The sequence below is a fragment of the Phalacrocorax aristotelis genome, chromosome 13 (assembly GCF_949628215.1).
Source record: "Phalacrocorax aristotelis chromosome 13, bGulAri2.1, whole genome shotgun sequence".
NCBI lineage: Eukaryota > Metazoa > Chordata > Aves > Suliformes > Phalacrocoracidae > Phalacrocorax > Phalacrocorax aristotelis.
This window is the reverse complement of record NC_134288.1, coordinates 11,995,110-12,009,164: the sequence shown is the minus strand read 5'-3', so window position 1 is coordinate 12,009,164 and position 14,055 is coordinate 11,995,110. Positions and strand designations below refer to the sequence as shown.

Genomic DNA, 14,055 nt, shown 5'->3' with positions numbered 1-14,055 from the left:
CACTTTACTAGTTTGCCAGTGTTTAAAAACTGGTTTTGGATAGAAAGTTAATCCAAAGCCCCTTAAAGATGTTCAATTTTTCTGGACTTGTAAAGCGGTATTACCATATGATTTCATGAAATTGAACTTAGATGCTAGGTCTTCCACTCGGAGACCACCTGAGTGCACCCACACAGAATCACTCTTTCCACAACAGGCACCTCGCACTTGTGAGCAGTTTGTACATTCGGTCTCTGTTACGTATCTGCAACTGGTTATGTATTTTAGTATTAAAAGCAGTGTGTATTACAGAAGACGAATTCTAGAAACAAGCCAGAGCACGAAAGGCACAAAAATGCCACTCTAGCTCATAAGCACACTAAAATAAACAATTTCAATAGTTTATGAAATCTGTATTCTCTTCAGGAGGATAAAAAAGTAAAATCTGCGTACTGCATTCTTCAATGGCATGCACATTCAGTCGCTGTAGCATGCACAGACATTTTCCGCTGCAAAATCCAAGTCCAGGTCATTATAAACTACATGAAACTGGTTTTAAAAATATTACGCCATTAGTGTCTACCTGTACGCTGTTGAGGAGGGTTTTTTTTGCCACTATGTCTGTAGGAGGATGCATTTACTTTACCTAAATTGCAAACAGATTCCCCAAACTGACCCGTGATAAAGGAGTGTTTCCTAGAAGATGGAAGGCCACACATCTATTTCATAACAATGTAAAGTCAAGGAATTCACAAATGGTGTGAACGGAGTTTTTCTTAAGTTCAAAGCTGACCTGAATGAATTAATACTGTTTCTTTTCTTTAATATTTTTGGTGTCAAATCTACAAATTACAAATTTCCTCATTAAAAAAAACCAACTTCAGAACAAATTAGGGGATGTTTTAGAACCCAGACAAAAAGGATAAGCAGTTTTTCATATGCTCTATAGAATGCCTACAATTAAACACCAATTGGTAGCGACGTCCTACAAAACATCTTCTTTCGTTAAAGAATGAGGAAACGAAAGCCGAGCTATGTGCCATCAGCCTCTTGCAGTTTGCTGAGAATAGCAATATTTATAAAATAACACAGACATACAGATCTAAGATATGGACAACAGTTCTCTGTAGATGTTTATTCTACTTACAGTAACAAAAACCTGTGAAGTCCCATATTTTAATGTACAGTGATATATTTTGCCATATAAAATACAATTTACAGAAATTTCTATCAAGTAAACCTAAACAAACACACTTAACTTTTTGCATACTTTTATGTATGTCTTTAAATTAGAAACATCTCATTAAGAAAAAAATCTTACACCATAGTAGATGTTTGCATTTAATACCACCTCTCTGCATTTTAACTTTTTGTCTACAGGTTCAGAATACGGACGAGCATTTCAACCAGCAAATCCTCGATGCATAAGGACTTCAAAGATGCACCACTGTGAAGTGTAAAATCTGTAGTGAGATACATGGCATAGGTGCTACTTGTAACGTAGTCCTCAAGACGCAAATGTTTATAGGAATCTGATTTTACATTTCCAAAACTATTTTATAAAAATATCAAAATATTTACCCGACTGTTAATTTACACGGTCAAATAAATTAGTGGGGTTTTATTTCATACTTTAGAATTACGCACTTGAAGAATACATGAAAAGTAGCAATGTAATGTATTTCACAGTGAAAAACATCTCTCTCGCATCACAACATGAAGTACCACCGCTCTTCTTTCCAAGCTTAATGCAGTTATAACTTTCTCAGTGGAGGGTTTTATATACACTACCAGACTAAGTAGGGTCTAACAAAAAAACAGTGACACTTTTTTTTCAGGAGCAAAACACTTTTAGAATGAAAAGTACAATAAAAAGGGAACATTTCTTAAGTCTATGGCAAAATTCTGCAAAACCAAACCAAACCAACAAAAAAAAAATGCTCCACTAAACCAGTTCAACTGAAGTAACAGATCTAACGGCCTACTTAACCAACTTGCTCTTCTTTCCTTTGGTATTCCAATTCCTTTGTAGTCTTAGCCTTTTCCAAAATAAATGTCTGATGTTTTGATGAGTTTTGCTGGTTATAAAGGTGCTACTCTTGTGTGTTCTTTAATTACAGATTTGTAAAAATGTGACAGTTAAAACCCCTCAGCCTCATGAAAAAAACTAGGTATGACTTGTTTCGTTGCTGTACACTTAACAGATGGATTCCAAAACACAAAATACCAGTATATAAAAAGGAAGATAGTGCACTTTAAGCTTATAACTTTAAGCTTATAAGATTCCGTTCTCAAATCCTCCGTTAGTCAAAAGTAATTATTAACACTGTTCTTCTGCAGCCTTTTTCCTAAATAAACAAGACGGCAACATTGGACTCTTTTGTTTAAAGCGTGTGCTGTAGGAACAATTTTGACACCAAAATATCACATACATGAGATGTAAAGGTATGGCTCCTAAGGTCTGGATTAAATTCTCTTATAAAATTACAATTCAAGTTACTGGAAAACATAACTTTATAATCTTAAAAAGCAATATGCTCTTCTTAGACTTTTTCCATTTCTGTACTGTAAATGGAAATTTTAAGATAAAGATGCAAGTAGAAAAACAAAATTTCAGTACAGGTAACGCTGTGAATTTTTATAAGAAAAACATTATGCACAAAATGCAGCAAGTGAAAGTCCAGTATGTTCTTGCCTTTTATCTATTCGAGTATTTTCATTCACAGTTGTTCAGAAATTGCTAATTTGTCAGTACATTTTGTAAGGCTAGTTTTACAACAGCATTTTTGTAAAGATGCGAATATACAGTATATACAGAAGATGCTGACTCAGTCCTTGCTATCTTGTGAAAGTGTATTATTTATGGGAAATAAAATATCAATCATATTTCTATGACTGATTAGTGGAAGATGAAGCTTCTGCTTCTGTTGGTTTCTGAGTTTCCTTCAGTGCTTCTGGCTTCGTCTCCTTACCAGTTTCCCTGCTCTTACTCCGATCCTTGCGATCTTTTCCTCTTTCTCTTTCACGATCTCGATCTCTCTCTCGATCTCTTTCTTTCTCCCTGCTTCGATCCCGGTCCCTGTCTTTCTCTCTGTCGCGATCTCGGTCTCTGCTTCTTGATCGCTCTCTATCACGTCTTCTGTAGGATTCTCTCTCTCTGGTTCTTGGTCTCTCTCGGTCTCTGTTTCTTTCCCAATCTTTAGCCCGGTCTGAATCCTTCTCTCTGTCTTTGTTTTGGCTTCTATCTCTATTTTTATCCCATTCCTTGTCCCTGTGTCTCTCCCAGTCCCTGTCTCTATTCCAGTTTCTGCCACGGTCTCTTTCCCAAGGTCTGCCGTGTTCTCGATCCCGTCGTCTTTCCTCAAAGGGTCTACCTTGTCGATTATCTGCTTGCTGAGGCTCCGGCTGATCTAAAACCTTGTCTTTATTGCCTCCCTCATATCTCTCTCTTTGTCTCCCTTCAAATGCCTGGCCTCTAAATTCAGGATTTTTGCCTTCTCGGAAGTCAGATGCTGACCACTGTCCTTCCGACTCAGATCCTTGTCCAGAAATATTGGAAAGAGATGCAGATGGTCCAGCTTCCTCCCACATCTCTTTTCTGTGGGGTGGTGGATGGCTTGGAAGGTCCAGGAGCGGTCTTGGGGTTGGCTTCATACCTTGTGGTGACTGACCTTGGAAGTGAAATCTAGAAGAAGGAGGTTCATTTTCTTCTGGAAACATTGCAGGTGTGGCTCCTCTTGGTCCTCCAAACTGAAGTGGCGCTGGACCCCTCTGGTTGGCAAATCTGGGTGGTGGACTCCCTCTCCGTTCTTCAAATGGCTGTGGCAGAAGTCCTCTTGGCCCAGGTATATGATTTGGAGCTGGACCTCTCTGCCCTTCAAATTGGCTTGGGTGAGGCCCTCTTGGTCCCCCAAAATGACTCGGGGATGGACCTCTTGGCCCTGAAAACTGAGGGCCTCCTCTCTGTCCTTTAAACTGAGCTGGTGGGGGTCGTCTTTGACCTCCAAAAGGAAAAGGCGAAGGTCCTCTGTTTCCCATAAATTGAGGTGGATCTGGTCCTTCGAACTGTCCTGGCGGCCTAATCATTTCATTATATTGGGAATCTGAGAATTCCCTTTGTTCCATGTGAGGTTCCCTACGATCTTCAAACTGAGATGGTGACATTCCTCTTGGAACACCATGATAAGAAGGGGCAGGGCCCCTATTATCACCAAAAAGAGATGGTGGTCCATGCTGTGTAGAAAACAAGGAAGGAATGGGACCCTTTTGACCTCCAAATCTTCCAGACGGAGGTCCGCGTTGCCCATCGTTATTTGGAGAACCATGCTCTTCAGAGAACTGTGGTGCTGGTCCTCTATAATTAGGTCCATGAGGTCCTCCAGGTGCATTGAGCATCAGTGGTGGTGGAGGCCCTCCCTTCTGCCCAGACAAAGAAAATGGAGGTCCAGCTCGGTTTTCTTCAAAGTGCTGTGGGGAAGGTCCGCCCTCACTCTGAACTGATGGAGATTCAGTTTGTTCTACAAACTGATGAGGCTGAGGATTTCTTTGTTCGTCATATTGCACTGATGAAAGACCCCTCTCTGATTCAAAGTGACCAGCTGCCTTTTCCTGAGAAGTAAACATTGCATTTGAAAAAGAATCCCTTCCCATTACTTCCTTTGACTCATTTGACCATACTTGATGCATATCTTGCAAAGACTGACTGTCATTTGATGTGGAGAAATTAGGCTGAAAAGATGTACTTGGGGGTGTTGGAAGCAGCACTTTACGTAAAGGTTTGGATGTAGAAGGTTCTCCAGAAGCTGTTTGACTCACGTTTTCCAAATTAACTTGAACAGTATTTTCAAATTTGCTGTTAGATGCCTCTTTCTGGGACACCGCAGAAGCCTTTTCACTTGAAACCCAATTATCACCACTAAAACCAGGCTGAGTAGCAGAAATTAATGGTTTTTCCTCCTTACCAAGTGAAGTCTGCAAAGCATTTGGAAAACTTGCTGGAGCAATTTCTCTTGTGGGTATCTCGCTCTGTACCACCTGTGGCTTTATTCGAGAATCAGCATTGTCATTAGTCTCTGTCGCCATTCTTCTAGCTTGTCGAGGATCTCTGTTCTGCCTTGGGTCACAGCCCTGGTTTAAAACTTGTGCTTGCTGATTTAAAGATGAAGGTAAATCTACTTTTTGCGCAGCTTGCTGGTCCTGATGGAATAATTCAGTCTTTGTTAGGGAAGATTTTGGTGGCGGTGACATTAAAGCATCGGACACTGAAAAATGAGCCATTGAAACACCAACAGCTGCTCTTTGTTGTCTGAGGGCTTCTTCTTGTTCCTCTAGTTGTCTTTTCTGTTCTTCTATTTGTTTGTTTAATTCTTCCAACATTTTTTGCTGTTCTACCAAGGATGAGGATGCAGATAAATCAGGCACGTAGGAAGCAGGTGTTTCCGAAGAATTGCTTTTAGTGTCTGTATACATTTTGTTAGGTAAATCATCAACAGTAACTTTTGCTTCTTCCAAAATAGTTTCATCTTCTGGATCGTAGGCCTCATCCTCTAGTTCTGCTGTATTAGATGGCTTTTCCACGTTGTATCGTTTTTCACTTTCACCAGTCTGCATTTCAAAAGCTTTCTCCGGACCATATTCTTCTTCAGGATCGTATGGTCTGTCATCCTCCTCCTCTTCTATAGCTCTGTCTTTCGACATCTGTCCAAACTGTTGCACAATGGGATCTAACAAGGGAACAGCTGACACTCCTCCATCAGCAGCAGCTTGGCCTTCCTGATTTTTTGAGGACTGGACAGTTTCAGAATCCTTAGCAAGAGGCTCAAAAGTCTTCTTTTTTCCAAAAAGGGTCTGCAGGATGTGCTCGAGAGGTGTGGCAGTTTTTGAGGATGAAGAATGCATAGCAGTAGCGCTTGCAGAAGCGGCTGTTGAAACTGGTGGTGCTACAGTAGTTGTGGTTCCACTTTTAATTGAGGACAGTATTTTTAATACTGAAGGTGTAACTGCTGAGGTGTCTGGAACGGGAAGTGGGGGTGGAGGTGGAGGAGATCCAGGTGGTGTTGTACTTACAGCTGAATCTCCTGAATAAAGTGTGTATTTTGCAGTTTTCTTCTCCTGCGAAGCAGACAGTGGCCCTTTAGAGAACAGTGATGTTTCGGTTTCCTCGTGTGCTTGAATTCTGCTTCGCTTTTCCTCCATCTTTTCTGTTTCAATGCCGGTGGCAAGACGTTTCCCTTTCTGACAGATAACCAATCCAAGAATCAAATTTGGCCGAGATGACTCAAGACCTGAAAAGGAAAACAAAGATTGTATATGTAAAAAATGAGTTTTTAATTATGCTTTCAGTAGAAACTTATTGTTCTATACAGTGGCAGCTACAAAAGTCATAAAGATAACAGTTTTTCTAAATTCCATTAGATGACCTATTGGCAATTTTCATTAGTCCATAAGCGTATGCATCTATATTTCTTTACCTTTTATATATATTTGTATATAGTTAGTAAAGAAATGTTTTAATTCCTTCCTTGATATTTTTAAGAAAATATTGCAACAGGTATGATTATTAAAAAGTGTCTCTGCAGATGTTCAAAACCAAAGAAAGTTTTAATAGTTTTGTATTGTAACATCGCTTTTGTTGTTGTTCAATAATGAAAAAAAATCATCTTCTAAATAGCTTGCAAATACGCTGTATACACAGAGATACTGAAAAGTGAGAAAACCTGGGCTAAACTTCATATTTGTTATAATCTGTGCTAAAGACTACATTGACATTTACACCAGTCTGTAAATATTTTGTCTATCCGTAAGTTAAACAAATATCAGTAATTGCTAAAAAGATAACCTCAAACAAACTGTGTTTGGAAGCACTGTTGAAGCTTGTAACCCACTCCCTCTTTGCCTGGGGTTTTCCAGCTAGTTGTTATTTTAAACCGTGACAGAAGCACAGAAACTGATAACTAACACGGCAAACACGCACAGGAAAGCTTCAGCAGCCACGAGTTCAGCGTGTAGGAGAAAGGGACGCTGGATGTGTTTGCTTCCTCTGCGAGAAAACGGTTAGGCGGGAATGAACCTGGCACGCAGGGGGCAAGGTGACTTTAAACCCCGTGCTGCAGGATTCGGTTTGATGCTGTAGGCCTTTCCATAAGTAAAAAACATTGTGAGCAGAATTAGTCCTTTGCGAAAGGATTCAGACTTGAATCCTCGGAGAAGTATATCCAAAAATGATGGGAAAGTTTCTGCTAAAGAGGAAAAACGCAAAGGTCTGTCGGTCTGTTTCAGGTTATTGTATTTCTGCCCTTCACGTGCACGGTTCCCACTGGCGCTTGTGGAAGAGTCCAGAATGAAGGGCAGGGAATAAATCCCCTAACGTACAGTTGGTGGCAGGTGTAGAAAATCTGTATAAAGACAGGCTTTTTTAACTTGGGAATTTAATGACTTCTAAAAGGTCCTCATCTGAGGACCAGTGTCTGCCCCGTGTGTGCCATTAGTTATTATTTGCATCCAGGTAGGAAGCACTAATATATAAACACAAGCCAATCCATAAAGTAACAGATAATATTCTCTGTGGTTAAATGGTAAGGTGAGGACTCCAACCTACATTGTTCCTTCTATTCATGATCCTGTAAGTTTTTAATATATATGTTCCTTGTTCTTATTAAACCAAACCAACTCCTCATTAAGGAACAACTTTAAAATATCTAATTATTAGCACTGAAACCTTTTTGATACCAACACAAAACCCCAAACCCGACCGTTGCAGATATATTCCATTAGCAAACCACATTCACAGATCCATTACTTTGCTGAAACAACTGGATTCAGAGTTTTAAGGGGACTCTTAAATTTACCACCTAATGAGAAAATTACATCAGCTGTTTCCTAAATTTATGTTCATGGTTAATAAGCTTCACCTTTTCTAAGTTCTTTGCCTGCTAACTTCACACTGGGCAATCAGTAAGAGAGTTTAGTATATTTCTAGGCTAAATGTGAAGTTTTGTTAGTGAGAAGACACCACCACTCTTACAGCTTACACTAAAACCAGTTAGAGCCTACTGAAGCACAAGAAGGAAACTTGGCTGAGTTGGTGCCAAGGGAAAGCCCAGGCATGAGAACCAACTTAATTAAGCCAAGATTTCTTCAGTGAAAGCCTATACAGCAGGAGTTATTTGCAGTTTGCTGAATAACACACCAGAACTACAGCTGCTTTATCTCTTAAACTTACTATTTCTCTTCAATACTTGCTATATATTTCATTAAGCAATAACTTTTGTTCACAGAATGTGAAATCACACTTCCACTTTTTATGCTCAAATCTTATCCTATATAAACCTTGTTTTCTAGATAATGAACTACAGATAATAAGACAGTAATTATATAAATATATATAATTATATAATAATATATAAATAAGCTAACTTCAAAGTTTTAGAAGATCTCTTGACAACTGAGGGGGAAAAACCCTCTAAAAATTCTGTGTTCTGATTGTAACTGGTAATAGTTCAGTGAAACTGTTTTAATCACTTAGTGAAGAAACCAGCAACGCCTGGTTACTCCCTAGAAATAGTCTTTTAAAAGGACCAAAGTTATAATGAAAATTTGAGGCCAATCTAAAATATTTGCTTGAGATTTGCTATCAGGAATGGCTCTCATTATAATTATGTCGAGAAACAACAATAATTAGGTTTGAAAGTTTTTGGAAAACAGTTATTCTGTGGAATGCGTTCCGGATCCAAACTACAGTTCGTATTATTTCACAGTTCAGTGGTCAAGTATAACATAGTTCTGTGGTTGAGAGGGTACTGGACGTGCTGTTTTAAATACAGTCTTTTATTTTTCATTTTGGAGTACATATTTCCTATTTGTACATCTAAAATCCAGCACAAAAAAGTTGTCTTCCTCCAGGTACAAGATTTCTGTATTAAGTGTTGCCAATTTGCACCTTATTCTTTCATATTTAGAAAAAAAATATAAAAATTATAAATACATGAAGAATATTTACCAGGTATATTACCAGAACTAAGGTTTGCTAATAATTCAGTACATGCACAAATTCTGCCCTTAAGAGGGGTAGGGATGCTGAGAGGTACAATACAAATAGGCAGGACAGGAACAAAACAATTATTTTCAGTCAATCTAAGATTATTCAAAAAGGATCACATAAATACTTGGCTTATCTAAATACTCATTTGCACCCACGGCCTACAAGCAATTCCAGCAGTTCTGTTCACAATAATTTACTACCTTAAAGGAAATTATATTAATATATAAGATCAAAGCATAGTTCAGTGGTAAGACGACTTAACTGGGGAAAACACCCCATTCACAATTTACAGTCAGAATAGACTCATTAGTTAGAAGTGATTCACTGTGTGTGAATTTGCTTTAAATTTTTTCTTTATCAGTATAGGAATAACGTCTCCACATGTGGTCGGTGCGGACCAGCACAGAGCATCTCACAAATTGGTGTCATCCAAGAACTCCTAGTAGGCATTTGCTGTTCTGCTGCTCTTAGCGTTTTCGTTATCTACTTTTATGCAGAGACTTACGGTTTATGCAATTAGTCACAATGAATCTCAAACCCTGCGTAACTGAAATAAACAGGTTTCTAAAATCCATCAGAGAGATAACTAATAAACTGCAATAAGTGAAAAAGCAGTTTTGAGTCCCTGTAAGAAACAGATCAACTCACTAATTAAAGCAGGGTAGTTTTAATACACTTTCAAGAAATAAATTCCAGTAGTAAATTAACAGCATTAGTTATAATTTAATCTGTTTAGAGTTTAGTCATCATAGAATAAATCCATTAAAATTTTACATTTTGATACTGTAATTTTACACAAATATTAGAAGTTATGCCTAACCTGGCTTCTACATTCACTCAGTTCAAAGTGATCAAATACAAAATGCTTCTTTTGAGTGGAAACATATAGCTAGACCAGCATTTCAGAGGTCAGCCTCATTCTATTTCAATATCCGTAAACAGGTTAAGTGCCTAATTTCAGGTAATAACGAGTGTTGGCTGCACTCTCCAACTATTGCTCAACAACTGTCTTTCACAAGCACGCATTTTAAAAGTGCTGCAAGCTGTGCCGGCAGAGTTAGTAGCGTTCAGTGCTGAAGTCATTATCCTATAATGCATTTGAAGTCCACATGCTGGTTTTATTGAGTTACATCCTGTAACTAAAGCCATTAAACCAGAATATACTAAACATTAGCATTGGATGAATGTTTTTCTTACCCTTAAATGCATTTTTTTTTTTTTCATTAAATCAGTTTTACCATATTTATGTATATGATGGCCACAACTTTCCCTATCATCAGCTGGGAGGAAGTCACCTGTACTGTTAAAGGTACAGGCCTAATTTCTGTACATCAATGCCAAAACCACGGGAATGGACTAAGCATACCCACGGGGCACACTTTTAAACTGCAGAGACCAATACAAGATATTCTTTAAATTTTATCAACACCATTTAAACGTTTGTCCCAATTAATCATGAGAGCAACCCACAAGTATCATCAAATTCGTGGACCCTTAATTCAGGGATACAGATCACTTCCAGCACTGTGGTAGTGCTGCGCATTCAGGTACGCTTGCTGAACGGCATCGGCTGGCACAGACAGTAAGGTTTGTAATGCCATGTTCTTCTACTGTTGCTGCCTTCCATAATGACACCTGCTGAGATGAAGGCACCTAGCTCCATTCGGGATACAGTTAGGATCTTATGCCGTTTGTCGCAATTTTTAAGAGCGTTCTAAACAGCATGAGGTTTCCTGCCTTCATACCTTAAGAAAATATGCACTTCCTATTGTAAACTACCAAAAGAGACAGATCAACATTTGTGGAATCCTTTGCTGATATATGGCTGTTTTATTAAAATTCATTTATTTTAACTATGTAGGATACTTGTTACGTTCCCAGCGCTGCCACTAAATCTCTCAATAAGTCACTTTCTATTGGTAATTAAGTCCAATTATGCATTTTTCACAAAGTGCTTTGAGATCTACAGAAGAAAGTACTAAATAACGTTAAGTGTGTATGTGAAACAGACAATTCACATACAGTAAACCATTGCGAAAAGACAATGCAGAAGAGCCCACTGATACATAAAATCTGGTAATAAACATCTGAGATGAATTAAGTATAAATCTGGATAACCTTCCATTTTCCTCTGCCTTTAAATCACCCACGTCAAAGTTTTTTGTAGATCTTCTAGGTACTAGCGCAGTTCAGAAGTCCTCAGTTGTGTTCCAAATCCAGTCCATCAGGAAACAGGAGAAATTCATAATCCATACGTGCCTGATGGAACTGGTTGATACAGATGGAATATCCTCTAACTAGGATTTCTGGAGTGGCAGGGTTTTATTGTCGTCTCCCTCCTCCCCCCTCCAGTCATCTTTATCAAATCATCTTAAGCTATCTAAAGCATAATGCTTTTCAAGTCCTTGCTAAACTCTACGTGAAGATACACGATTAAATTTAAGGACACAATGACCACTTTCCGGAAAATATTTTTATTGATTGTGAAAGAAAAAAAAAAGCGGTAAATTCCACAGATGTCATTAAAAAGTATGCATTACATGTCTTTTATGCTGTGGTTTTAATACATACACAAAACCAGAAAAACAGCTTACCTGATTTTTTTGCCCCCCGCATACTGGATCTGCTTTTAAAATACGAACACAACTCAGCACACTATGAGGTAAAGGCTGCCACAGAAGTTTCCGAGAAGTGTGGATTGATGGCTACGAGGTGCTGAGATTCACCAATTATAGCTATATTGCTATAACTTAGTTATCAATAATCCTGCCTTTTTAGCTACAGCCTAAAAACAATGACCTAGACTGTGCACTGTTCAAGGGCGGGTAAGACAGACTTGGAGCGTGTGAGAAAAACCTTGTCTGAGGACACGGCGCAGGTACTCTTTGCAATCTCATGGAGGAAGGTCGAGCGTTTAACTAACGATGTATCATTTGTTGCTGCTGTTGAAGTCATATACCATTAACACAGGAAAACCTGTCCCAGGCTGTTGCTCCTGCGTATAACCTCTGAGAATGCTTTATTGAGTTTAGTCCTAAACTTGTATTTGAGGAGTAGAGAACAGTCAGCTTCTCAGAAAGGCCAGCTCCTTGCACATTTCCTGTCTCATACCTACTGTTTAATATTTTGCAAACTGATGCTATGACAATGAAGTATTACGTTCATTGTAACCTGTAGTTCTTCAGCTTCTCAATCTGTTATTTTAAATAAAACCCCTGACACTTATCTGGAAACTAAGCATATGCACCTCCTCCATCCTCAGATGAAGATGACTTCAAGTTTTGTATCAGAAGGGTGTTTCATGGCTGAATTCATTCTCTGTTCTCCTGTCACCACGGTCAACGCACAGACATGGAGCAAACTCAAGCCAAGCATCACTACTGGTAATTTTATCTACAACTAGAAGGTTATAATACAACATGCCTATACCAACTACTGCCTGCCACCTACTGACCCTATGGAATGTGGATCCCTTTCCCCCACAAAAAACCCTGATTTTCAGAAGTCAGTAGCTTGGCCAGAGTTTGCTCCAACTAGAACAAAACATTCCAAACGCCTTGTGTACCGTATTGCACCTACAGCGTGACACTAGCGTGAGACTGACAATGTAGTGAAAGCACTATAAATATTACCTTTGTCTTCACAGATCTCTTGACTCCTCTGTGGGCTAAGTTTCCTGCTTGATTTAAGGGATGGTGAATGGCTTGTAAGGTTTTCCTAGGATTGGTGGATTTATGGGTTGCTGAAGATAGGATGGGTTTGGGGTTTTTTTGTTGGTTTTCTTTTTTTTCTTTTCAGTATAGTGGCTGTTCCACATACTTGATTTTAAAGGTAAACTCATCCTCCTAATAGCATATAAGCATCTTGTTTGAAAGGCTATGTAAATTTCAGACAATTTTATCTTGAACAGAGTTGGATTTCCTAGTTTTTCCTATTTACATACTTTAAAATTGGTTTTATATTAAAAAAAAATTTAATAACGCTTACATTAAACATTCAACAACGACTTGTCTCAGATTGACTTTCGTTTTGTGATTTTTACCTAGCATTTAACCTCCCCTGTTTTGTGCTTACCTGGTCCCTCAAAGGGCAAGAGTTTTGAAGGAATTGGGTCCTTAGTACTCAGGGGGATCAGGTAGAGATCCTTGACATGTCTGTTGTTATTAGCTACAACACCAAAACGACCACGACTGCTAAAATAGGAGTAGAGAGAGATATAGGCAACTTCTTCTTCTTCTGTCGCAGGATGGAAACGAATCAAACACAATTCCTGTAATACAAAAGCAAAGTGGAAAAATTCAACCTGCAACGTATCAGCAAATAAAACGGTAAAGGGCAAATTCCAGGGGTAAAAATAAATGGTACATTTACCACTGCAACTATATTTTCAAGGCAATACTTCAGCTCTAAGAGTACTGTTGTTCAATTTGTAATGATAAAGCAGAATTAGGTTTGTCATTTTCAGAAATACAAAATTCTTGTCTATCTTACATCAAACTAAACATCTTGAGACCCAAATTAATATGAAAGAAATGGAAAATTCTTAGTTTCATGATTGTATCTGTATACCGTGCATAATTTTTTCACTTTTGAAGTGTTTTTAATAGTAAAATCTATTACGTACATTAAATAAGTTCCTTTTCTTTAAAATTTGAATTTCAATCTTCAATACTGAATAAATGCATTATTTATATTCAATCATGAAAAAACAAATGGTACAAAGATTTAACTGCTACGCAGGAGAGAGAGGGCTCAAGAGGATCCCTAGCTCAACAAACATGTTTCTACAATAAATCAAAAATTTCAAAGAAATAAGTGGTGTTGGTAGTTTTCCAGGTGTGATCTATGCCAGTGTTTGCTGTTTACTGATTTATATTATAATAAGTTGTCATTTTATATTGCTGTATTTTTCTTCTGGGTTTTGCAAAGGATTTTAAGTGAATACCTTAGAAAGTGAAGATTTGAGTTTGCCAACATAATCCCAGACTGTCTTCGGTGAGATCCTCCCACCAATATGAATTGTATCTGGTAAATCC

The 14,055-nt window shown here is 38.3% G+C and overlaps 1 protein-coding gene across 3 annotated transcripts in view; it reads right to left on the bottom strand.

The window, feature by feature from the left end:
• Positions 1 to 1,087: 1,087 nt before the first annotated feature.
• The window catches only part of DIDO1 (death inducer-obliterator 1), a 55,156-nt gene continuing 42,188 nt past the window's right edge, over positions 1,088 to 14,055 (bottom strand). For all 3 annotated transcript variants that reach the window (XM_075108558.1, XM_075108557.1, XM_075108559.1), the window contains 3 exons: positions 13,965 to 14,054; positions 13,094 to 13,289; positions 1,088 to 6,263 (listed from right to left, as the gene is read on the bottom strand). In XM_075108558.1, coding sequence (XP_074964659.1) covers positions 2,869 to 6,263; positions 13,094 to 13,289; positions 13,965 to 14,054 — 3,681 coding nt within the window. In that variant the 3' untranslated portion in view covers positions 1,088 to 2,868. The remainder of the gene's footprint in view (positions 6,264 to 13,093; positions 13,290 to 13,964; position 14,055) is intronic.